We start from the raw sequence: 27,740 nt of genomic DNA, 5'->3' as shown, positions 1-27,740 counted from the left end.
GAACGCTGCAATCCACAGAGGGTTGCCGGTTTGTATGAACTGCAATGTTCTCGTAGGACGGCCCCACAGCAGCAGCTGTTTGACTGTGATTGACAGGTCTGCTCGGCCAGAAAACCTAGGTTAAGCAACAACAAACCATTATCTACGACTGTTTTTTTTTTTCTTGGTCATGGGATGCATAATTTTGTAACTCATGGGAGACCTCTGTAGTCGGGGGGCGAATGATGACTCATGTCTAACCTCGACAGTTTGATATACATCATTTTTCTCTGCCTAACTCCAGGGTTATTTTATTCAGCTTTGGAAATTCTGTTTTGTATTAACAGGACTATAGTCTCCATTGGCTCATTGACTAGAAGGTTTATCCCGTAAGTTTGATATAATTGACTGGCAGTTACGTTAATAAAACATGATCGTAGTGAAAAGGTATATATTTTCTGAAGGGCAGTTACTTAATTATTCTTTCCATGTTTATTGCTGGTTTTAAATTTTTGGTCCTCTGCTGTTTTTTACTCCACTGGTGTTGTTTTTGTCGAAAAGTTTTTCATGATTGTTGTGTATAATTTACATTCGCGGTTGTATTAAAATATTCTGAAAATTTTCGACCTTGTGTGTTTTAAAGTCATGATGCTTTTTTTTTTTTTATATATGTTTTGGTAACTTTTTCTTCAAAAATCTCGTGTTGTTCTTATTTCAGTATTTTTGGCGATTCTAGTAAATATGATAAGGTATACGCTGCTATCTAAATATTTCCATTAGCGTTATTTTCTTTTTTCCCCAGGTATCTTAATCAGCGGTGTTTCAGAATCATCCCACACACTGTCATAGGAGAATTTCGCGATGCTCTGTTGTTGCAGAATTTCGAGATGCTCTTTTGTTTCAATATTGTCCGATGTTATGAATTTTCAAAAGTTTTTATTGCTCAGTCCCAATGTCCTAGATTTTACTGCTTCAAAATCTTTCCCTTTGCTGTTCATTCTGTGGGGAAAGACATGTGGAAACTGAAGTAAATCTCTGTATAAACAGTTACTTCATCTACACCCATTGCCATTCCCCACTGTCCCACCCACTTCCATTACTTTCTTCCCAGCCAACCCTTTCCCCCAACTTATCCATCCATCACCTTCCCCATCCTCACACACATCCCTCTCTCTCCATCCATCCACCCCCCTCTCTCTCACACGCTCACCAGCCCATCCCCTTCCCAAAGTACTTAGGCTACCCCTCAATTTCTTCCCCCTCCCACCCATCTCTTCTCCACCCATTCTTCCATCCATCCCTACTCTCACCTGATATATCATTCACCTCTTTCTCCATCCATCCTTACCCCCACCCACTTCCCCACCATCTCCTTCCCCACCCATTTTTCCATTCATTCCCTTCCCAACCGACTCACCAATAATTCTTCCTTTACTCACTCCCCAATCCATTTCCTTCTCCGCCCACTTTTACCGTTCCCCCCTTTCCTTCCCCCCTCCCACTCCCTCTTCTCCAGCCCCTCTCCTTCCCGTCGGCCATGTTTGTGAGTAAGGGAATGCAACCACTTAGCCCTGACACACCTGAGTGCTGGTAATTACAGCCAGTCAACAGGTGAGAGAGAGAGAGAGAGAGAGAGAGAGAGAGAGAGAGAGAGAGAGAGAGAGAGAAATTAAAGGGAATGAGTGTGAAGTGACGTGCGACCGATTTAAAGATATCTGTGTTTTATTACCGTCCTGTCTTCAAGCCACTGAGTATGCTGTGATTATAAACCATTACTTTATGGGTCTCTCACGTTCAAAATTAATTCGTCCAGTGGTTATCAGAGCAAAACAGAACAGACGTGCTGTGACAGGAGGGTTAATAAGAGATAGTTGGTATCCGCAATGTCAGATAAGGTTGTGTAAAGGTGAATAAAATCGTGTAGCTCTGACTAAAATGATAATCCCACCAGTAGCGATAGGAAACTCTTAAGACGGATAAAATCACCTGAAGGAAGCAAAGAACAAAGTAAAGAAAACGTCACCATGCAAAAATATCCACAAAGCCTGTTGATGCCGTTTAGTGGTAACAGGAATAATGTAGTTAAAATCGTACCATTACTGTATAAGCGTTTCATCCCTGCCACTTCCGTCTTTCTAGTCTATTCTACAAGAGACATCCCCCGAGCTGAAGATAATCGTTTGTCCGTAGGAAGAATGATACAATGAAACAGGTCGTCGTTCTGATGATGCCGTACTTTTGTCTCATTCTTTCGGTTCTGAGTTATTTTCATTAAGCTTGGAGGAACTTTTTGGAAATGAAACTAGTTAGATGTAGCTATTATCCACGCTTTCACAATGATAGGTCTTTCCGACTTGAATAAAATCGTTTAGTAGTACCTTGAGTAAAATGAAACAGGCATCATCGAATTGAGTCACTTCGCTACGATAATGTATTATTTTTTGTTATTCTTGGACAGTTTTATTAAGTTTAGGAGAGACCCCTGATAATGAGAATGTTAAAGAGAGCTAGAAATAATCCTTCAGCTGAAAAACAGGTCTGTCCAGAAGCAAAATAATTTCATGTGATCTAAGAAATAAAACAGAAAAATATCATCGGAAGAAAGGGGTTCATGGGGTAAGGGTCCCATGACCGCCCCTTTTTATTTCGTCCATGATAATTGAGCAAAATGTTGTGAGAAATCAGGGTCGTGCTGGCTGTGGGTGGAGTGTTGCTGGAGGTCAAGTAAAACTATTATTTTCGTGGTGAGGTTTTGCCTTGGTTGCTGCTTGTACGCGTGCTGCCCTAATATAACTTTTTGTCGGGAGTGTAACTTTTGCGCTCTCTCTCTCTCTCTCTCTCTCTCTCTCTCTCTCTCGTGATTTTCTCTTATTTCTCGTTCTTTCCTATTATCTCTCTTTATTTTCCTTGTCTTTCTCCTATATACGTCCAAATTTTCTTTCTCTATCCTATTTCCCCTTTTCTGTGATACAACTTTTCCTTGCCCAAAATCTTTCATCAAACATCTCTCTCCAACAGCAGCCAGTTACGCAAAAGCTTGTTATCCCTCAGCTATACTTGTTATGTCAGATGATTGACTGATGGTGAGGTAAGAGAGACAAAAAAATATATAAGATGGGCAGGTGTGTGTGTGTGTGTGTGTGTGTGTGTGTGTGTGTGTGTGTGTGTGTGTGTGTGTGTGTGTGTGTGTGTGTGTGTGTGTGTGTGTGTGTGTGTGAGAGAGAGAGAGAGAGAGAGAGAGAGAGAGAGAGAGAGAGAGAGAGAGAGAGAATTTTCATCACGGTTCAGCGACTCTTAACATTTTTTGTAATATACACTTCTCTGAACATAAGCTACCACTATTCCCTTTAATGGTGCGGGACAAAAATGTACATTTTATATATATATATATATATATATATATATATATATATATATATATATATATATATATATATTAGTAACTTTCCGCCAATCCACTTGTCACGTAGGGAACATGTGTTGGTTGGATATAAGGTTACCACCCAGCGCTGTAAATGCTTTCCTGGTTTACAAAAAATCATTTGGCTTGCCACTCAATGTAGAGCTACCCTAATAACAGAGTACCACTGCACTAAGTTGGTGGCTGATGGGTACACAATTAAGATACCCGGTACCGGTAGGGATGTGGAAAACTACGCGAAACTACCAACTAACCAATGTGATAACAAACTATGGACCGTATTACTTACAAAGGTTGGCCAAGGTACTGCTCAACTTACCTGAAAAAAATGGAAAATTTGTTACCGTACACAGACTGTATTATTACACTGTACAAAAATATCACTTCATTTCATATTGTAATCTCCATTCATTGTAGATTATTCAAATGAAACAAAACTCTTAGATGTTAATACATTAATAGTCATCAATAACTAAAGCAATAACAAGGGTGGTACTAATGAATAGTAATGGAGAGCACAGCGGTCATCATTAGCAGTATCATATCTATAGCGCAAGTCACGCCAATGACAGTTTGTCTGTGTCGCACATGAATATATCTCGTATGAATAATGTGACTAGTAAAGAGTTCAACATTGTATAATGTCAAATCAAGTCACTGGAAACACTAATAAATGAAAGTGGTTAGGGCGAGGTGTAAGCACAACTGAAACTGGTACATCTCTTCCGGTTGGTGCATTTTGGAGTAAAATGTTTCACTTGCTTGTAATTTAGAAATCGCACCATTTGTGTCCTTTAATCTAAGTCTTCATTACTCACTTCTGTTCAAAGTAGTTCCTTTACATGTACAACACGACGGTAAGGGAAAATATGAACACAATAAACTACAGCCTGTAAACCTACTGGACTTAGTTATTAAAATGATAAAACAGAAGAATAACTCAAACGGAAATGCCCGGCGTACGTATTTCAGCGTGTAACGTATCGAAATACCATGGTGGATACCACAGGTCTAATCTAACCTAAATAATTAAGGTATGTTTTCCTCATCACCAACTTAAGTCTAAACAGCTCATCTCTTGGAGCCACCTGCAGGTCATTCACAGTGCCGGAAAAAGGAAATTGGCATGACCTACTTCAGACAGACACAAACACAGAGACAGACTGATAAGTAGGCAGGATGTTGGGCAGAGATAAAAACAACCACGAGACAACGAAACAGCTGACCCTTAAGCATTAAAGAGACAGTGCTGGAGGATGACTAACAGCTCTTGGGGAAACAGACAACGAGAAAACAACAGACAGAAAGGCATACAAACAAAGTGAGACGGCAAAAACAAACACAAACATATAACCAAGAAAAAAGCAAACACAGACAGGCAGGCACAGATAAAGGCTGTACCAGATAAACAGATTGACAGGCAGGCCACAAACAATGGTGATATCAAACAGACAAACAAGCATGCAGACATATATAACCATAAGAACGCAGACACAGACAGGAAAGACAAAAGAAAAAAAAACATGCGGAGACACACACACACACACACACACACACACACACACACACACACACACACACACACACACAAGTGCAGACAAGTAAATGGACAACATTCGACAGAAAGACATACTGCATAACCATACTCAAACTGATGGACAGACAAAAGTCCGACATCTATGCAGACAGACAAGCAGTGCTGAAAGAAAACAGACGAAAAGTCAGAGGATTAGGCTGACAAGGATACTGAAGCAATTGTGTAAACAGGGAAAAACTCCAAGTAACAGACATATCGACAGAAAAACACGAAGAGCGACAGTACGGAAGACAGATAAACAACCAGACAGAAAAAAAAAAAATCTAGACTCTGGCAACAGACAAGCAAAACGAAACAGTCGGAGATATGCAAATAATGAACAAGAGACTGACAGAAAAAGAGGGACTGTTCAGCACACACAGACAAACAACGACAAGCAAGCAGATACCGATACAATTCCTTCCCGACAAGAAGCCCTCCAACCCCTGCGACAAAATATTCCGCTGTGCCCCTCTAAACGCTCCTCACTCCACCTCCAATTTCCTGGTGTCACAGCCCCTGCAAATATTACAGACCACCACCACGACCTGACCTTGACCTTTGACCTATGCTATGTCAGGCAGATGGAGCCGACGATAAGGCGCAGGGATGAAGAGAAATGGAGAGAAAAGCAGACATGCGGAGTACAGACAGGCATAGACCGGCAAACAAACGGAGAAAAATGACAGGAAAAAAATAGACAGAGAAAATGACAAAGAAAGAATTCCTTCAACAGACAGAGAGAAGGCGAAAAGTAGAAACACACACACACACACACACACACACACACACACACACACACACACACACACTCACTCACTATGAAGCCACCACCATCACACTGACCTTGATATTCGCTATACCGGGCCGGAAATGGACCTGATGATATGCTCCTAAAATCCTCCCCCCGTCCCCCAGAAACACGCACACTTCACACACACACCACACACACACACACACACACACACACACACACACACACACACACACACACACAAAGAAAACGGCAGCTTTAATACACGGAGAGACACAGAGAGAAAAATACAGAAAACGAGACAAGCAGACACAGCCAAATGCAGAATCAGCCCCACCACCACCGCCACCATGACCTTGACCTCTGACCTACTCCACGTTATGTCGGGCAGGAGATGGACCCAACGATACGCTCCCGGGATCACCGTCCCGCACCACAACTCACACTCTATGCTTTCCTTCCCTCCCATAATCAGGTGGGTTGGTTGATAATGTGTTTGGGTCGCTCTGGGGAGACCTTGTCCTTGGTTTAGCTTGATTTGGTTTGGCTTCGTGTAGTGTGGTGTGGTATGGTATGGTATGGCGTGGTATGGTATGGTATGGTATGGTATGGTATGGTATGGTGTGGTTGGATGAAAGGACTGATGGCCGGATATATCCCATACAGCGAAGTCTCGTCATATGTTCCCTATTCATGTCCTCCTTGGCGGTATAGTCATCTGTACATTACAAAAACGATTGCCTACTGAAATCCACTACTAAAGGTTTATATAAAAAGAAAAAAAAAAAAACTTGTGATACGGAACACATCCTTAACATATGACAAGAGCCAACTATATATACACATACCGGTAAAGATGCGAATACAACACAAATCACTTCATATTAACAATGAAACAGCGAACAATTTCCAGCGTTATGATGATTGTTCGACTAAACAATGGAATTATACTATTTTCGGCATTTGTACATCTATTTTTCTATCTACCTATCAATCAATCGATCAGTTAGTCCCTCTGTCTGTGACTGTCTGTCTGTCAATTTTCTATCTATCATCCATCTATCTGTCTACCTAAATTACATGCAAATATGAGAAATCGTAACTGAAGGTGTTTAAGGAAGCTGCTTTTAATCCCTTCGCCGATATCAGCTCTTCCGGTAAGGTAAACGTAAAAAAATATATATATATATATAAAGGGGCATCGTCGGATTAAACAGATAAACCAGTCTCCAAAAGTTACCGTGAAAAATTAAGATACAGGAGAGCCAGGGCAAGAAGACGAAGACTAATGAGAGTACGAACTAAGTGGAAAGAAAGACGGCGAAGTAGAGGAGTAATGAAGACAAACGGCAAACGAGAAGAGGAAACGCGAGGAAAACTGACTAAAGAAAAGCATAAATTGAGGAAAGAGTGTGCAAGTAAATCACAAAACAATGACACTAAAGACAAACGAAGAAAAATTGAAGAACATGGAGGAAAATTAAGAAAACTGGCGAACGAACAGAAAATGAAGAACAGTGTGCAATATGAAAGAGATTAGAAGAAAACATATATGAAGAGAAAAATTATTATCAAACTGACATTTGTAGCGAAAAAAAAAAAAAAACAAAAAAACAAAAAAAAAAAAAAAAAGACAACGGAATGCAACCGGCAATAAATACTAAGAGAATGGATGAAAGATTGTAAATTATGAATATAGTAAGAGGAAAACTGGGAAACAGGAAGAGAAAGGAGGAAGAGGAAAAGGAAGAGGAAGAGAACGGAGGAAGAGGCAAAGGTGAAAGATAAATGGGGATCCAAGGGGATGAAGATGGGGCGAAAGATAGGAAGTGATGGAGAGGAGAAGCATAAAGATAAGCGAGAATAACCTGAGAGAGAGAGAGAGAGAGAGAGAGAGACAGAGACAGAGACAGAGAGAGAGAGAGAGAGAGAGAGAGCCAGTGGACGCCAGCCAACACCAGTGGTCTCCCCAGCTACCCTCCACTACCAGACCTTGTTTACTTATCACGTTTACTTCTTTGTTTCCCTATTCTGTTATATCCTATTTTCTTGTATATTTCCCCTGTTCATTTTTGTTTTACTATCTTGCTTTTTTCACTAATTTATCTTTGATTTACCTTTTGTTTACAGGTCTATCGCACTTGCTCATGAGTGTTTTACTTTTTAGAATCTAACAAATTTTCTCAGCATCTCACTCCATCTCTGACTGCGCAGGTAAGGTAAGGAATGCGTTCTGGAAAGTAGGCAACTGAGCGAGTGAGTAAATACCGTGAGTTAGTAAGAAGTCAATATGTAGTAAATAAGTAAAAAAACAAGTTGCAGTGTACCATTCTTCTCAAAGGGTTTCCATCAGATTTTAACCAAACTTGGTGAAAGGTTTGAGGGCCAGCCTGATGTTTTTTTGTTTTTTGGAATAAGTCAAACGTCAACGCCACACGATAAGGTCAATTTAATTCGGTTTATCCGAATAAGATTAATCTTCGTGGATGGGTTCAGGTTAAGGCAAGGATAAAGATTCGATTTTGAAAAGTCATCAAAGGTCAAGGTCACAGGTAAGGGTCAATTGTTAAGGTCACTGAGCAAGGTAAACGGGGACAAATTTGAGCTGATATAAACCAACTTAGTGGAAGGGTTAAGGGGGTTACAAGGATGCATTAATTCAATTCTAAGAGTAATTAATCGAAAGTCGAGGTTAGAGGTCAAAGTTACATATTCGATCCTTAGAACAGAAGTGACAAGCGCTGAGGTACGGGATGAAGTGACGAATGCTGAAGTACGGGTTGAAGTAACGAATGCTGAGGTATAGGTTGAAGTGACGAATGCTGAGGTACGGGTTGAAGTGACGAATGCTGAGGTAAGGGTTGAAGTGACGAATGCTGACCCACTACAGCAGTTATATAAGGACGCACGGGGTCACGCTGGACATAACAATTATGGGTGGATGCGTCGCTATGAATCCTACGACGAATGCTGTATCTTTTTTCTTGCCATCTCCCGACGATTTTATTCAGTATGGGGACAGACTCATGGAACAGATGAGGTTAGATACAGCCTTCACTGATCCCCTTAAGTAAGAATGTTTTTTCCTAAGTCGAGTAAATTCTTTTGAAAACTGCAATAATTAAAGACCACCGTACTGAAAGAGTGAAAGCAAATTAATGCCAGGGAGTATATACAGTACTTTCAAGGGTTAACCATATGGAGAAAGAACGTGATAACTCATTGGGGGTAATCACTATTCGCAATGCTGCAACGGCGGTTTATCTATCTATCTATCTATTTACCTGTCTATCTTTTCATCTGTCTATTCATTTACATCAATCTGTCTACCTATTCATATAAGTACGTAACCCTACCAATGATCTCCCTCGTCAGCTGTATATATATATGAGTGTATGCGAATGTGTAGGTAGGTAGGTATGTACAGACCTAAATAATATTTTAATAATCAGGTCAACATGTGTTCGGATATTTTAAATTAGTGTTTGTCCCTGTATTAGGTTAAACACACAAGTTGGTGAACCTGCACATTATGATGATGATGATGATATTGATGATGATGATGAATAAACAAAGCAGAACGAATGGAAAAAATGGCCTGTAGCTGTGAGACCACAAGTGTGTGTGTGTGTGTGTGTGTGTGTGTGTGTGTGTGTGTGTGTGTGTGTGTGTGTGTGTGTGTGTGTGTGTGTGTGTGTGTGTGTGTGTGTGTGTGTGTGTGTGTGTGTGTGTGTGTGTGTGTGTGTGTGTGTGTGTGTGTGTGTGTGTGTGTGTGTGTGTGTGTGTGGTACAGGTACGCTAGAGATGAATCTGTGTAGTGGTCAACCAACTGGAATGAAAGGTGGAATATGCGGCTTTAACTCAGAATAAAGACAAATCCTGATATCCACGCGTACAGTGCGTAAATCCCCGGCTACCGATAAATTCCTCGCACACAGCCCCTGTCGCTCCACTCTCAATTTGGCGTCACTCGGCACCTGCTACGGAAATTTGCTCTACTTCTTTATTGACTGAACGTCCGCGCGTTACTGTACAAAGCTGTCAGGTAAAATGAACCCTAATACAGCAAAGAATAAATATGTTAACTACGGCAGTGTACATACTCCTTATCACCATAAAAACAAAATCTGACCGCAGACTAAAAAAATATGGAACGCCTCTTTCATCTGCTTCACTACATGTTTTTATATGGTCTTTCTTGGTGCTACCTGGCCATATTATTCAACGTAGGAGATATTTTTCGATGGATGCCTTAGGTGGAATCTCATCACTCCCTTCTCCACGACAGGTCTATGTTAAGGTGGCTATAGCCCTTTTACTTTTTACCTGACAAAGATCCCTAACCCCTTTCACCTCACTCGATGGCCAAGCATACTCAGACTTTTTTTTTTTTTAATGCAAGGAAGAAGGAACCAAATGCCAGAAGCCTGCAAATTGTTCCAAGAAAAAACAAAAACAAGCTAACAGACAAATTCAAGATTCGTTCATTTCGAGATGCCTGAACACAATGCGTTTGAAAGACTGGAGATCACATGCAGGAGGAAATACAGACAGAGGGAGACAGTCCCAGATTTGACCTGTTGCATACATGAAGGACTAGGAGAAACGATTAACTTTTGCATTAGAGAGCTGGACAGAAAAGGGACGAGAGTTTACTGCTAGATGGGTTCTACGTGCCCGCCGTAGTGGTGGAGGGATGCAAGCAGACAGTTCAGAGAAGCAGTGATCAATGAAGTAGGGATAGAAAAGAGATAAAGATGCAACAGTGCGGCGAAGAGACAAAGGTTGAAGGGGGTCACTAAAAGAAGGAGAATTAATGAGACAAAAACCCTTTGACCCCACCTTGTTAAGAACAGCTGTATGTGGGAAGCTTCCCCACACGAGCGAATTGTACTCTACACAGGAGTGAACAGAACCTGTGTATAAAGTCAACAACTGCTATATGGAGTACTGATTTGACTAGTAACCAAGGAGACGCATTCCTACCTCATAAATACGGCTCATCGAATTTCTTTTAACCACTACATTACATTAATCAGTGGGAGTTGTCGAGTTCCGTCAGATGAAAGTAAACCCACTATACCAATATGGAGGTGGCAAAAATATAAACGATGCCATCATAATAAACTAGTTAAAAATTTCATACAAATATTAATTTCTGTGCTGACGATAAAACAAGATGTGAAAGTAAACAAGCATCCTCGATGTTTACACAGAAAACATATAATCATGCACAGCTTTTAAACTTAAGTTCTTAATCTTATATACTGTATCATGTTAAGAAAAAATAGTGTACTTGAATAATATGCACTATAAACAAATCAAAGGTTATGAGCACCCCCAAAAAAGGGGGGGGGGTGCAAAAGATAATATTATTAAAATGTCGGAGAAATGTTAATTACTGGGCTCCTTCCTAATATATTCAGAGAGGGTACCATATTACCCCGTCAATGAGATGACTTATTTTAATTTACTTTCTCGCAACTTTCATTCGATTTCTTCAGCTTAAGAGAGACTTCCTGATCTACAGGGATTAAATACAGCCTTCAATAACCACTTTATTAATATCTGTCCTTCCTAAGTTCCATGAAAAAGTCTGTTGGTAGTCTGATTAAAATGAAAAATACATCATGGAGTTAAGAGGATAACAGAAAATCTCTCCTACTTGTTGGAGCGATATCACTTAATGTATTTCGCCTAACGCAAGCCAACCACAAAAACTGAAGATTATTTTGTACCCGTCTAACAAAAAATATATCCAGTTTATTCATGACGATACCGTATGCGCTCGAGTATACAGCAAAGGACAGTAATATCAATTCATTTTTCTCGAACAATTATGAAATTCTTCCATAATATTCTTAACTTTGTAGGGTTCTGATGATCTCATTACTGGGTTTCAAAAGTTACTGTTCCCTGTCTCGTAATTTATTGTCATGGAGTGCATCTGTATTTATGTCATCAAATGTACAGCTCCACTCAGTAACCCCGTTGCACCAGTGGGGTTTCGAACTGATGAAGCATGATTGGAATCCTATTCTTTCTTTCTGATAACATTATATCATTATTCCTTTGGGTTTTCAAACAGTTTAGAGTGAAGACAAAAGAAAGTATAGGTCTCGACTTCACAATCACCATCTACAGTAAACTTCCATGTACAGTTGCGGTCATTACGTAGGGCTCAGAACCGATGAAGCGAGATTCCAACCGAGCCATACTACTTCAGTATTACTTATAAATTTAGTAAAGATATTGTATTAGGTTTTGGCATTGCTTCGAGACAGTGCAAAATAGCCAGTGACTGCTACGAACGGTCATGAAAGTTTCTACATTACTGGCTTTTGATAAGATACTGATCAATGAAGCCTTGGCTCCTCTGTTTCAGCTTCCGCAGTAATCTCTGCCATAATGTTAGCGAGCACAAGAACCATTAACCCTTTCAGTCTGATGGCGTGTTTTTGTATTTAATTCTTGAGAGCTAAACAATTACATTCTGCTATGGGGTGACGAATGTTACAGGAAGGGTTACATACAGCCTTTATTACCCTCTTTAGTGCTGGACATTCTCCAAAGGTGAATAAAGTTGTCCAAAGGTAATCCGAATACACTGATAATTAAAATAAACATAATTATACGTCATCGTAGCGAAACCCTTAACATGACCATTAGCAGAATGTTTACTATGAAATATTTACTGAACTCCATACCTTATAAATCAGGCTCATTACCATCTGGGGGATTTCTCTTCATTGAGATGCCAACAAATCGACTGTGAAAAGAGAACCAGACCTACCTCGGCTGGTTCCAGGATCGACCTTGGCTGTGTTTATCGATAGGCCACACGTGAGGAGTGATGGTAATTCTTTTGGGAGGCGTCAAGGAACACAATGGAGGAATGAATAATTGGCTTTCCTTCCTGACGATTAATAAACAATAGGATGCACACACACACACACACACACACACACACACACACACACACACACACACACACACACACACACACACACAAACTAGTTTCTCTTTTTTAACTTGACAGCTGAATAAGCAAGTCAGTGTACACACACACACACACACACACACACACACACACACACACACACACACAGTCAGATGCATGCAACACACGAATATATGACAGCCAAATTTCTAGCAATGAGCATCGGTGACTCACACAGTCTCACACAAGTCGTTCTGTATATTTATCTGACTTTTATGCATAAGTTTAACCTTTCACGCAATCACACAGCACCTCTCTCTCTCTCTCTCTCTCTCTCTCTCTCTCATGACGCAAGACATGTGGCCACAACACAAGCAGTTGCCAAGTCGTGTAATGTCTCCCTTTTTCCCACTCATGCGACCCGGGCAGCGAGGACGAGGAAGAAAAAAAAAATTAATAGTGCGAAGGAGAGATGGAGAAGAAAAGAGAGACGTGGAAAGGAAGAAATAAATGAAGGAATGAGAGGAATGGAAGAAAAATGATGGGAAACTAAAATATGAAAGAAATGGGAAGAGAAAGAGAAAAAAGGAAACATAGTGAGGACGAAAATAAGGTGAAAAATGAATGGAAAAGTGGTGAAAAGAACAGGAAACAGACGAAGCGGGAGAGTAAGTGAAAAGTACAAAGTTAGAGACGTAATACAGAAAATGATCAGTTAAAAAAAAAAAATGAAAAAATCTGATGGAACAAACAGAGGTGGAGTTGAAAAAAAAAAGGCACAGGAAAAATGAAGAATATTATGTTAAAAAAGAAGCATGGCATTCCAAGAACAAAAGACACTGACAAATATGGAGGAATGTGTGTGTGTGTGTGTGTGTGTGTGTGTGTGTGTGTGTGTGTGTGTGTGTGTGTGTGTGTGTGTGTGTGTGTGTGTGTGTGTGTGTGTGTGTGTGAGAGAGAGAGAGAGAGAGAGAGAGAGAGAGAGAGAGAGAGAGAGAGAGAGAGAAAGGGGGGGGGAGCAAAAATAAGTTTATCGCCGAAAAGGAACACCATTAAAAACCAAAAAGCAGCAACAAGAATACTATATCCTCAAGACATAAACCACAAAAATTCCCCCCCTCAAAAAATAAATAAATATATATATAACATGGCAAAAACACAGCAAGAAGAAAAAAATAACAGCTTACTGTATGTCAGAGAAGATGATACTTAACGAGACAGGAGATAAGATGATGATGAAGATTAACGAGAGACAGGGGGAAGGGGAACACAGTAAGAGAAGAAGGTAAAGGATGAAAGAAAAGAGATAAGAAACCATGGAAGAGAGAAGACGCTGAGATAGCATACGGTACCAGCAGACATGATAAAAGAAAAAGAGAGAGAGAGAGAGAGAGAGAGAGAGAGAGAGAGAGAGAGAGAGAGAGAGAGAGAGAGAGAGAGAGAGAGAGAGAGAGAGAGAGAGCACAATAGAATGACGATAAGGAGCGATGATGGATTTGAGGAGAGTGAGCGACAGCAACAACAAAAACGAGGAATACTTGAACAGAGACAGACAAAACATAAGGAAAAAAATAAAGAGTGAAGGAAGAAAGAAGAACAATGTACAGGAAAATGGGTAATGACAAATAGGAAGATGAGGAATAATAACAAGTAAAAAAAATAAAAATAAAAACAGAAAAGACAACACAAAACATCAGTAAAAAATAATGACGGGGAGGATAATTAAAAATGAACAAGAGTATGATGGCAAAAGAGAATGAGTGGGGATGGAAATATAATCAGTGCATTAAACATATGAAAAACAATAAAAGAGAAAAATGGCCTACAGAATAACCATAACTGATAAATGAAGAATCATGAAGGAATAACGAAAAAAGGGATATGGATAGAAAAAAGGTAGCAGTGGAGGAAAATAGGGACAACATAAATTAAGGAGAGTTACGATAAAAGACAAAAAGATGCCAGAACGCATACAATAAATAAAGGAAGAAGCTAGATCAGACGACAAAGTAAAAATAAAAAGAAGAAATTTCTACTGAATATAAAATGATGCACTGAATAAGAACGAGGAACGAAGAAAAAAAAATACAAAAGAGGAATATTATGTAAAAAAAAAACACACACACAGAGGATGACAGAACAATAGGTGAAGAAATACGGGAAGAGAAAGTGGAGTAATATAAAAGAAAACGAATAATGATAACAGAGAGACAGATAATGGGAGTAAGCGAAATATTAGAGCTTAGGATAAAGGAGAGACACAGAGGACAAAAAGATGACAGCACAGACACCACAGATAAAAGAAGGGGCAAGAAGGAATGATAATGCACAAGAAAGATGATACTGGAAGATAAAGAGTAGACGTCGAGGGGCATGTGTGGGAGAGAAGGTTAAAATAAATATACTGTATAGATGAAGAGTGATTAATAAACAAATAAACACAAAGACACACAGATAGACAGACAGCTTGTGGTAAAGAACGTTAAAATAAATAGATAGATGGACAGACTGATTAATAAACAAATAAACGCAAAGACAGACAGACGGACAGACAGCTTGACAGACACGTTGGCATAAATAGACTGAGAGATGCAAAGAGACAGACCGACAGAGAAACAGAAAAAAATATATATTGTTTTTCACGGAAGCTATACATGTAACTTTTTACATATTACATATCTAAGTTTAACATATATGAATTACAGTATTCATTGTAACAAGACAGACAGAGAGACAGACATAGTCAGACAGATAGATAGACACAGACAGACAGATAGACAAAGATAGACACAGGAGCAGTGGATGGGAAAGAGAAAAATATATGATAAGAGGAAGAACATTAGGATAACGACAGACTGCATAACAGATAAATGAGGAGGCAAGACGGAAGAATAATGTACAAGGAAGAAGGAAGATAATGGAAAGAATGTATAAAAGAATGAGAGTAATTATGAAGAGAATGTTGGTGAAAGTAGGTGAAAGAGATTATGATAGAGTGACGAGGAGGAGGAGGATAACGATAAAGGAGGAAAAAAGAAGCAGGTGAACAGAAAGAAAAATTGTTAACAGAAAGAATAAAATATGGTAATGACAAGAGAAAAATAATGATAAGACGCGTGAAATAAAGATAACACAAAGAAAGAAGTAAAGAAAAATAAAATGAAATACCGTTAATAGACGCGGAAGAAATAATGAAAATGTGCATGGAAAAAAAAATAGTAAAAGAGGAATAGAGAGATAATGAAATAGCAAAATGATAATGACTGATGGAATACAAAAATGATAACATAGGGAAGCTGAAAAAAAGTTAACCATATGAAGAAAAAGAGAAGGAAAAAAATAAGAAAATACCAATGATGGAAGAGGACGAAGGAAAGAAAAAAAGATGTCGGAGGAATGGAAAAAATGGCATGAGACTATTCATAAACGGGGAAACAAGAAAAATAATGACAATAAAAAATGACAAGAGTGAAGAGGAAAAATGAAGAAGGAAAAAAAAAAAAGAATAAATGAGGGATACTGACGCACATGGATGAAGGTGGAGCAAGACAACACCTCACATTAATGGCGTGGTTACGAAACATGAATGTGGAAGGAATAAAAAATATATATTTACAAGTGAAAATGATTAATGACGAAATAACAGTAAAGAAACGGATGAACGACACGGGATCATGAGGACGGGGGAAGACAGAGAATCAACATTAAACCTTTCACTCCGGTTATGTAATTTTTATCATATGCTTACAACTCTCAGGCAATTTTATTCAGATTAGGAGGACATTTCGATATGAAGAGATTACATAAAGCCCCATAAACCCCGTCAGTACTAATTTTACTCAAACCTGACCTAAAATTGTCATCTCTCCTTCTTGAACGCTGAGTTGTAATTGCTGATTAGTGCAGACTATGGTGCCGTACTAATCATGATGAAATATTATGAAAAGCATGTACGACTATAGCGATTTTTTTTTTTTCTGCCATCGAAATACTTAAAACAATCTGGACCAGGATAAAGTATTCAATTATCAACCAGACTGTGATGAAGTAAATTCTATAAAAATAATGCCGCTCGAAACTGGGTGGAAATATGAACAGTGAAATATAAACAGTTCAATACAAACAGGATGAAAATATAAACAGGGTGGAAATATAAACAGGGTAGAACACAAAAAGGGAGAAAATATACAGAATGAAGAACAGGGTGGAAAAATTCAGGGAGGAATTATAAACAGGGAGAAAAACAGAGTGGAAATGAAAATAGTACGGAAATACATACAGGGCGGCTTTATCAACAGTGAGGAGATATAAACAGGGTGAAATTAAAAATACGATGGACATCTAATCAGCGAAGAAACAAACACAATGATGTAATGCGAAATATAAATACAGTAGCATGAGCTTTATATACTGTATAGTGATAATTACGCAGGACAATTTAAACAGTCGACTATATGCAGTGGATTTAAAAACAATGTGGAAATATAACGAAATCTAAGTAGTCAATCAATGGCAGGGAAAAATACAGTGAAACGCAAACTGATACATAGACAGGATCGAAATATACAAAAGGTACAGTGAGAAGAGAAATGAGTACGGTGAGTGGAGCGAAGAAGAGAGTGGTGATTTTAAAAGTAAAGCTGTAAAGAGGGCAGATATAGCCTAAATTAAGAGTAAGTGGAAATCTAAAAAATGGAGAAAGAAATTGGGTGGAAATCTAATGTGTTTGGCGAAAATGAAGGTCGAAATATACAGTGAACTGAGAAAGATGGCGAAAGGAGTGAAGCAAAAAAGAGTGTGTAAATATAGGAAAAAAAATGCTAAAAAAAGGGTGAAAATCTAAAAGGGGACAGCTGAAAAGAGGGAGAAAAGCTAAAAAGGAGTGATGGTAGTGAGAGGGTAAAAAAAAAAAAAAAAAAAAAAAAAAAAAAAAAAAATGAGGATGAAAAAGTGATATCAGGGAATGAAAATATGAAAGGAAAGTATATGATTAAAAAAAACAGTGAGGGTAGAAAGAGGGTGAAAATAAATAATAAATAAGCCTAGTGAGTGAGTGCAAACCAATAAAGAGTAAGGCCAGTGAGAGGATGAAAATTAATAAAGACTAAGGCCAGTGAGAGGGTGAAAGTAAGGCTACTGAAGGGGTGAAAATCTAGAGAGAGTACGGCCAGAGACAGGGTGGAAATTTGAAGCGTGAAATAGGTGAGTGAATCATAGAGGGCGCCAGAGGAGGCAACACCTGCAGAAGTGAACACGTGTTGCCTTCATACCCCGCCCACACACCCAACTCCACAGATACCGGCAGAGAGGACTACTACTTATCTATCAATCTTGTTATCTATCCATCCATCTATCTATTTATCTATCTATCTATTTGTCTGTCTGTCTATTTATGTATCTATCTGCCTAAGCATCGCAAATCATATAGCTGGTGGGAGAGAGGACCTTGTCTATCGCGTTCTCTGGATACAGGTACTACCCATTTTTATCTACCTGCATACCTGTCTATCTATCTATCTATCTGCCTATCTATCTGTCGAAGCATCTTACAGAGCAGTTGGCAGGAGAGATATGACAAACTATATCAATCTCTTGATACTAGTACTACCTATTTCTACCTGTCTACCTGCCTATCTATCTATTGATCTATCTAGCTATCTATATCTACATCCATCCATCCATCTATATATCTATATCTGACTATCTCCATATAGATCTACCAATATCTACTTATCTATATATTTCCAACTATAATTATCTACCTCCATTTATCTAGTTTTCACATCTACTACCTGACGCAGAAGTTAACAAGTGCTGTCTTTCTTGCCCATGCACCTCGCAGAACAGCTGCCAACAAAGAGGGGGAAGAACTATCGAGTTTCTCTCTCTCTCTCTCTCTCTCTCTAAAAAAAAAAAAAAAAAAAGTTCGCCTAATAGTACCTTTCATCTCTTCTACATTTCACTTTCTTCCGCTGGCTAATATTCTATGCTGAGAGAGGCATAGTGTGTTGTGCCCACATATAATTCTTTTTCTTATGACGCGTCTGTGAGGAGAGTGACGGCCATGCCATGATTATGAAGCAGATAAAGTGGAAGACTGGCTGAAACTTTCGTCCTTGGGCACCTTATTCCAAGTAGTTCAATGGCGGAATGACACGGTAGGCCTACTGTAGCTCCGTATCTTTCTTACTGCACTGATTGGTGACCGGCATCATATAACAATGTTAGGTTCTCGTTACAGTTCAACATTCTAGACAGAAAGATTGCAAATCTATGCCAAGATAAAAAGAACAGAGTATAGTTTCAAGTTAAAGTGAACAGAGGAAGGGAGTATTCAGGCTGACATACCGGAGGAGGCCCTGTTGTCTAATGTTAAGGTGGTGGTAAAGGGTAGTGTCACGGGGGAGTTAGGAGGAGGGTAGGACTGAGACAAGGCACAGAAGGCAAGATAAATTAAAATGGTGGCAGACGCTGGTAGTTCGAAGCTCTACTAGAAACAGGGAAGAAGAGTCTGACATGACACTCTTACTCGCGCAGTCTAGAAACGCTTCGTACAACCACCAACAGGCTTTATTATCGTTCGGTGGGTGGCTCTAGTTGTAACTTCCTTGCTGCCAGGGCTGTGGCAGAAGGTGAGCCGTAACTCTGCCTCACGAATGTACTGATGCGGACATAATAACGATCCATAAATAGTGATAAATAAAATAGGACAAGAGACAATGATCTTTGAAACCCAGTGATGCGAACTTCGGCGCACACCAAACCTTCCAGAATATCATGTAAGAGTTTCGCAATCGCTCGACTTAAGAAACTGTTTTCGGCATCTGTAATCAACTATCCTTCCAGATACGTATGAAGACTGATCACGCACTTCAGTTCCGTGGCGTATTTTATTACTTTAGTCTTGCTTTTACCTGGTGATTTTATGCGGCTTACGGAGCAACCTAGTAGCGAAGGGGTTAAAGAAGCCTAAATTTGACCCCTCTAGTGCTAATGATCTTCCATAAGCTGCATGATATTGCCTGGAGATAGCAAGGGCATTATGGCAAATGACGACCAAGACTGTAGAAGGTAAAGCAAAGGAAACGTAGTCACAGTCCTCAAACCTGCAACCTACAGAATTATATTAAGACAAGTATTTAAAAAATAATAAAAGAAAAAGAAAAACTTATAACCAATTCCCTTCCGTAACTGTGATTAATTTCTCTAGGACAGACAAGGAGCGTGGAGTGCAGAATCTTCTAATGCCTCTTGTCCTTCCTACAAAAACAATTCCTAGTTACGTGAGGAAAAAAAATATTATTGGATTGGTACGTTGGAGGTCAATACACAGTCTTTAAATCAAGTGAAATCGTATTGCTAGGCTGGTGAATAATAATAAAGTGACGATATTTCACTTCACAAGTTCGAAAACCCAAAGGAGTCCAGCTCAAATAACTGTTTAAGCTGTGACAAACCTAATGATACCTTACAAAAGTTATTCATCATCATCATCGTCATCATCATCATCAGTGTTTCTCCACCACAAATGGCTCAGGTAAAACCCAGAAGAAGGAAAACTGTGAAGAGGGAAAACTACCAGGAGAATCCCCGGTGAAATGGACACTAAACATCCATTTTGTCATCACTACGGCCTTCGAAAATCTCTGTTCCACCACTTAATAATATTTCCAGATAACACATGAACAATAATCAAACAGGCTTGAATCTCGCTTTATCAGTTTGGAAATATCAGACACGTAAAGGGACGAGGCCTACCGACTTTGCTTTTTATTTTGCAACACTGCCAGGACAAAAATAAATAAATAAATAAATAAATAATAAAATAATAGTGGGAGAAGCAGTGTTGAATCAATCTCCTCTTCCTTTCAATTTTCTTTATTTCGATAATTTTTATTAATCATGGAACTCAGCTTTGGGCATATCATCTTACACTACGATGCTTTTTTGCCACATGTAACTTGATTGGTCATAAAAACTTATTAAAGCAAAGAAAAATTTGATGACTTAAAAATATATATATTCACTAACTCCACGAACATCGGCAAAATGAGCGAATGGCGAATCACGGGAGAGAAGCCACGTCAGGTGCCATACATACATACTCTCTTAGGCTTCAGTTGTGTATGATATTGTTTGTACATACATTTGTCTTCACTCCTACACCTAACAAACATTTCACGACGATGAAACCCGCACGAATACGGACGTGAAAAATAAAACGATATGTGATAATAGTTAAATTGGATGGATACCTGCTTTTCCTGTGTATCTGTTCATCCTTTCACACTCATGACGTATCTTGTATCTTCTGCCGAACTTAAAAACTTAGGAGAAGTTATAAATACGATCCAGACTGATGCAAGGAATTCTATGCATAACTAAAAACATGAAAGGATAAAAATAATGCCTCAGATCTATACTAGCAATCTTACGCACAACTTGAGCTACGATAGGTCAACAAATACGACGCCAGATCATTAGAAACAATCTTACGCGCAAGTTATGCTTAGTTACCTTTATAAATATGGCTTCAGATCGATACGACCAATCTTATGCATAACTTAAGCTTAGGGGAGTTTACAAATAAGGACCCAGATCTATAAAAACAATCTTACGAACACATGAAGCTGATGTAATCCATCTTAATCACAAGTAAAGTTTAGTTACGTTTAGCTCAGTTACGTCTGTAAATTGGGTACCATGTCTACATACCTGCATATCCAAGAATGTCGACGTCGGGGGCCATAACTCATAGGCACCTGGAGCAGACTGGGCACATTCTGCTGCGGGAATGGCGGCAGGGACAGGTGGAGGGTCTTGGGCGGCTCCAGTCGATCTCTAGGGGGCTCCAGGTGGGTTGCAGGGGGCGCCAGGAAGACTCCAGGTGGTGGTTCCAAGCACATCGCGGGGGGTCCTTGGCTCCCCATCTCTGGAACCTGGAGTGTGATGCATCCCCCACCGGAGTTGTCATCCGGGGGCGCTTGCAGGGAGAAAGCCGGGACTGGGATACCCTGGGGCACCGACAGACACGGCCCCGACGACAAGGAACTGGTCTCATCCTCGTCGGGGGCGTGGATCTCCGGAACCTGGAGCATTTTTGCAGTTCTACGGGTGTTAGGAGGCGAGAAATGAGTGGCAGGGACAACGTCGGTGTTCCTGTCTTGATACTACCATCACCCTTTTCGCCACTAGCGCGCGGCGCTTTTTCGAACCTGACCAAGACCTTTCACACCTTTATGCTCAGCTGATGGCCAAGTGTAATCAGACTGGAAGATGGATTTGACTAGTAATCAAGCAGACTCATTCTCACCTATTAGTTAAGACTCATCAAAATTCATCAGATTCCGAGTCAGTATTCAAGTTGTTAGGGTGACCAAATTTCATGCAACCACTATGTAGTATTAAAAGTTGTGGGAGTGGCTCAGTTCCGTCAAGTAAAAACAAACTGGATGCAGCTAGGCCACTCAACGCCTCTGCACCACAGCTAAAAGATCAAACAGCTCCCCAATGACCTCGAGATTCTTCAGGCTGAGGAAGACGAGGCTTCAGGGAGTGATGGAAGGACGGTATGCTCTCTGCCGCAACGATAGTAAAGCGTGAGTGCCACTGCAAAAATCAGAACACTCTCTCTAATCTTCGTTTTCTAAAATATACTATATTCACATGTATCTAAATAATATCCTCGCTTTCTAAAATATACTATGTTCACTAGCTCTTATGTATATCTGAATAATATCCTCGCTTTCTATAATAACTATATTCACCAGTTCATATGTACTGTACACCTCCGAATATCCTCACTTTCTAAAATAAAGGACGTTCAATAGCTCATATACATCACCAGAAGCTCTAATAATGGTTTTCTAAAACACACTAGATCATACTATTATATCTCAGTCAGTCTGTAACTTCCACTTCAACTGGTGTGCTAAACAACACTCTTCCTCGCCGCTTCAGAACTTCAGTCAATGGGTTCCGGCGCTTCTAAATGCCGGCTGTTGGAGATCAATTTGCACAAGTAAATAGGCGGAAAGCGTGTGGTACGGCATAGCACACACACCAATCAATGCTTAGGCGTAGGCAGAAGGTGCAGCAGGCTTTACTTGGCGTCACTACGTAGGGAGATTTCGGTAGGCTATGAGCTGATAATTGAAGGCCGTGGCTCTACTACTATCACTTCAACTGCCTTGGTTGGAATTCTGGTAGCGATCTTGCCTACTTTCACCCTTGGCAGCGGATTTGGTTTGAGCTAGTCCTGGGTTACTAATATCAAGCGCACAATACCAGGGAGAGCAGTACTGACGGCTGTGATGCTGCTACTACCCATGCTAAATATATCACTTCTTACGGCTGTTGTATGTAATTCTGGTAAAGGAATTTCGCTACTATTACCTCTGCAGCGTACTGGGTTGAACTAGTCATCTGTTACTCACTAGGTCAAGCTTACTAGAACGGACTGCCGCTTGCTGCTAGTGTTTATACGCTACTGGGCACTATTACCTCCTCTTAAGACATTTATCACAGCTATTATGCTCTACGGCAGCTACACACCAACTCCCTCTTCCTATGCTGTATATCTCCCCTGTATGTTGTCTATTGCTAAGACGGCGATCTATCTATTCCCTAGAGTCAACCATTAGTATTTTTCTAAGTCACTTCAGATAACTATTTTTCTCTAAGTCACTTATTACACTGAGGCACAACACACGCGATATATAGTAGATCAAAGCTCACTTCTAAAAATCTACCTTGCTATTATTGGTCCTGAAAAAGCGCACGGTTGGAGATTTTCCTCGATTTTTCTCTATCTTTTCTATTTTCTCTTAGTCTCTCAATATTCTCTTTACGTATATAAGCCTCCTGAGAGACGGCTGACGAACGAAAATATCCACTTCGCTCTCTATAATCGATGCGGTGGTCAAATCAGTGCCCTTCTCACTCTTAAGATGTGTGTGTGGATTTTCTTTTTCTGTCTCACTGTGGGCAGTACTTTTCTACGTATTTCCTCATAATTTTCTGTCTCTCACGTCTTTACCACATTCTTGTACGAACTTATCAACACTCATGCTCTCTCTCTCTTATCAGTGAATGTTCCTTTTATCTAACTGCGAATATCAATTCCTTACGCCACACTAATCGATGTCAATGTCCTCAACTCCCTTTTCCCCTTCTTTCTGATCACTTTGTAATCCTTTTCCCACAATTAACATATTTTTTTTTCACAATTACCTCACTCTGAGCTTCACTTTCTCAAGCTCTATCTCACTCTAAACAACCTCCTTTCTCTCTCTCCCTTTCTCTCGCGTCTCAATTATCTCATATCTTAAAGTATTTCACTTAAGCATCACTTTTTCACCTTTCTCTCTCCCTCTATGCTTCACTTTCTCACCTTTGTTCTCACTATGACCATCAGTCCCTCACGTGTTATCTCATTTAAAACTTCCCTTTTTCTCACGTCTAATCTCAACATAAACATTAATTCCTCACTTCTTATTTTCCTTTTCTCTTCAACTTCTCAAATTTTATCTCGATATCATCACCAAATGCTCACGTTGTTTATAACTATGACAATCAATTCCTCAACTTCTTATCTCACTCAGATTAACTTTCTCACGTCTATTATCACTATGAACATCAATTCTTCCCTTATCTCAAAATTATCACAACTTCCTCACGTCATAATCTCTCTCACCTCTAAACTCACCACCAACACCAACCCTTCTCGTCTTTCACTTCACTTTCTCACGTTGGGGAAGGGTTCAGATGAGCTCAGGGGTTTAATGATCTACTCAGCATCAGAGGCAGGTATGTGGTCCTGGCTCATCACAACGCCTTACTTACATCCAGCCGACGCAACACAAACCACCTGCTCCACCGATGCCAGTTGCGCAGTTTCCTAAGAGGCAGTCACCATATCTCACACCTCGCTTAGAAACTCAATTTCGTGGAGGAAGTATATACACAAAACCCAAGTGAAGTTCGCCCTATAGGAGGTTTATTATTCCTCCTGCCTCCAAAGCTGTCACTTCAATTTAACTGTGGAATATTAGTATAAAATCCACAGCAGAGTTATACAAAGATGGGGTTTGCAGCATCGACCTCCCGAACTGTCTTGCACTCAATTTGGTGGTGACGAAATGAAAACCAATAATTCACGTAGCGTTCATCTCTAACATCCAGGGTAGGGCTGTGTGAAGACGAGGTATACATGACACGAACCTCCCGAACTGTCAAGCACTTAATCTGGTGGAGAGGCGATAAATATGAAATCCAATAATCCATGGGTGAGTGTAAGAGGAGGCATATTACAGCTCACCGCTCGTCAAGCACTCACTAGGGTGGAGAGGTGAGATGAAAACGCTGAAATTCACTGGGTTGCTTGCGAGGGAATAGACCGTCGATCTCCTTGTCAGTCAGCCTATTAATGTGCTGGAGAAGTGAAGAAAACTAGACATCAACGGTGGACTAAGATGCGAGAAGTACAGTACTGACCTCGCAACTCGTCACGCACTAGATGTGATGGAGAAGTGACAAAGTGAAATTCGATAATCCACGCAAAATATGGTGTCGATCTCCAAATTCGTCAAGCACTCGAATTGATGGAGAGGCGAGAAGTGCAAAAATCCAAAGTAGGAGACTTATACCAGGAGGTAACCGTATAGCGTCAACCTCCTGATCCGTCAAGTGCTCTATCTGATGGAGAGGTAAAATAGAAATACAAAAATTCACGGGAATTACGCGAGGCGGTACGATATACAGCACCAACCTCACAACCAGAGCACATGTGGCTATCAGTCGAGGCGCCACACACTTGTGAACTGAACACCTCTCTCTCTCTTTTTCCCTCTCTCTCCCTCTCTCCTCCCTCCCTCACTCATTAAGCTGCCCACACTCACACACGCTCCGGCCGTCACCAACACCTCACACCGGCAACACCCGAGTAGCAACTGAGTGCACCACCACGAACGAATGTGTGTGTGTGTTCGTGCGTGTGTGTGTTGTACTTGCTCACTCCCTTGCCAACTAGCGAGGTGAGGGGAGGTGATGGTCCGGGGATTGGGGGGATGCAGGGGTAGGAATGGGAGGGGAGGGAATGGGAGAGGTACAGGGTAAGGAGACACAAGGGGAGAGGGGATGAGAGGGGGGATGGTGGAAGAGGGTACTGATGGATGGATAGGAAGCAAGGGAGGAGGGAGGGGGAAGGGAGAGGGGGAGGGAGGGGGAAGGGAGAGGGGGAGGGAAGGAGCGAAGGAGCACAGGAAGAGACGGGAGGGGAGTGAAGACGGACGGGGAGGGGAGAGGAGGGAAGGAGAGAGGAGAAGAGGCGGGTAGAGGTGGGTTGACACTGAAATCCCCCTCTCTCGTGCAGCACCCCCACGGCTTGCTTACTGTCCGGCCAGATCACACACTCGTTCGTTTCCACACATAGACGCAGTGGACGTGGCTGCCCCGGACGAGGTTCATTGTGCAATTTAACACACCTGACATGGGCCGACAACCACACTCGCTCCTCTGGCGGTGAGTAATGACAGCTTCTGCGGGATTAATAGCCGAGGTGCTACATCATGGCTAATGGTGGTAGGACATGTGGTAGCAACGCGAGAGGGAGAGGAAGCAGTGTTGGACAGCGACACAGGATGACAGCCACACTATCTCTCTTCTGATGAATAATGACGACTGTTAAGGACTGATGTTCGAGGGGCTACACGATGTCTGATGTTGGTAGGTCACTTGGTAGAAATGTGGGAGGGAGGGAAAACACAATGGGAGAGAGATGGACACTGGATTACAATCACACCCCTCTTGCACTGAATAAAGACTGTTAAGAACTGCTGTTCATGGAGCTTCATCAAAGTTAACGCTGGTAGGACACTTGGTGGCACCGTAGGAGAGACGAACACTGAGGGAGACAGTAACACTTGATGACAAGCACTCTAGCTCCTCGTGACGATTAATGGTTACTGTTCAAAGCCCTACATGATGGCTTGTGTTGGTAGGTCACTTGGTAGTAATATGGGAGAGAGGAGAAGCACTGTGGGAAATTGCAACATAGGGTAACAACCGCAGGTATTCATCTTGAAAAAAGTAGGCCTAATGGAGACTCAATTTCCAAGGTGTTACATCATAATGAATGCTGGCTGATCACTCGGGAGCAGTATGAGAGGGAGAGACATGGGATGACAACCACGCTATCTCCTCTTACCAACTATACGGACTGATATCCAATGCCCTACTTCATGGTTAATTATCGTTCGGCACTTGGCAGCAACATTTGAAGAAGGGAATGCATTGTGAGAGAGAATGCACTATGGGAGAGAATGCATTATGGGAGAAAGGAGGACACTGGTTGACAACCACTCTCTTTTCTCTTGACGACTACACGAATTGATGTTCAGAGCCCTACATCTTTGCTAATGTTGGTCAGTCACTTGGTAGCAACATTGAAAGGAGGGTACGCAACGTGAGAGACAGCGACACGGGAGGACAACCACATTCGCTCCTCTCCTCTTGACGACTGCACAAATTTGTTCAAATCCCTACATCTTGGTTTGTGTTGGTAGGTAACTTGGTAGCAACACGGAAGGGAGGTGAGGCACTGTGGGAGGGGAGTCAGCATGGGAGAGACGCGGGGCGGGACGGGTATCGGCGGACTGTAGGAGGTGTGTACTGCCTGGCTCCTGCACCACCTACCTCCTCCCTCCAGCCTGCCTGCCTCCCTCCCTCCCTGCCACCCGCCGCACGCGCCGCCCTCATCCCTGCCTTATACCTCCTTCCCACCCTGTCTCCACCCACCTACCTAACCTCCCCCCACCTCGCCTTCCTTGTCTCCCTACCTTCACCTATCTGCCTACCTAACCTGCATCCACCTCTCCTTCCTTGTCTCCTATCCACCACCCACCCGACCTCCCCTACATCTGTCTCCATTCTCACCGTAGCATCACTTGATCTCCCTTAATGTACCCTTACCATTATTACATCTGCCTCCTCCCACACTATTCTTCACTTGATAATCCTCTACCCATCCACATAACACATTTCCTCCACCCACCTTGACCTCTACTAATCT

At 41.0% G+C, this 27,740-nt stretch overlaps 1 protein-coding gene across 1 annotated transcript in view; it reads right to left on the bottom strand.

Moving 5' to 3' along the window:
• LOC145412065 (uncharacterized) overlaps window positions 1–21,768 on the bottom strand; it is a 184,191-nt gene extending 162,423 nt beyond the window's left edge. Inside the window, exon 1 of the mRNA XM_080281982.1 lies at window positions 21,386–21,768. Coding sequence (XP_080138108.1) covers window positions 21,386–21,768 — 383 coding nt within the window. The remainder of the gene's footprint in view (window positions 1–21,385) is intronic.
• Between the last annotated feature and the right edge of the window lie 5,972 nt (window positions 21,769–27,740).

Source organism: Coenobita brevimanus, chromosome 92 (genome assembly GCF_032717465.1).
Source record: "Coenobita brevimanus isolate Jiangsu-jjx chromosome 92, ASM3271746v2, whole genome shotgun sequence".
In the NCBI taxonomy this organism is placed as follows: domain Eukaryota; kingdom Metazoa; phylum Arthropoda; class Malacostraca; order Decapoda; family Coenobitidae; genus Coenobita; species Coenobita brevimanus.
This window is presented reverse-complemented; position numbering and strand designations above follow the sequence as displayed.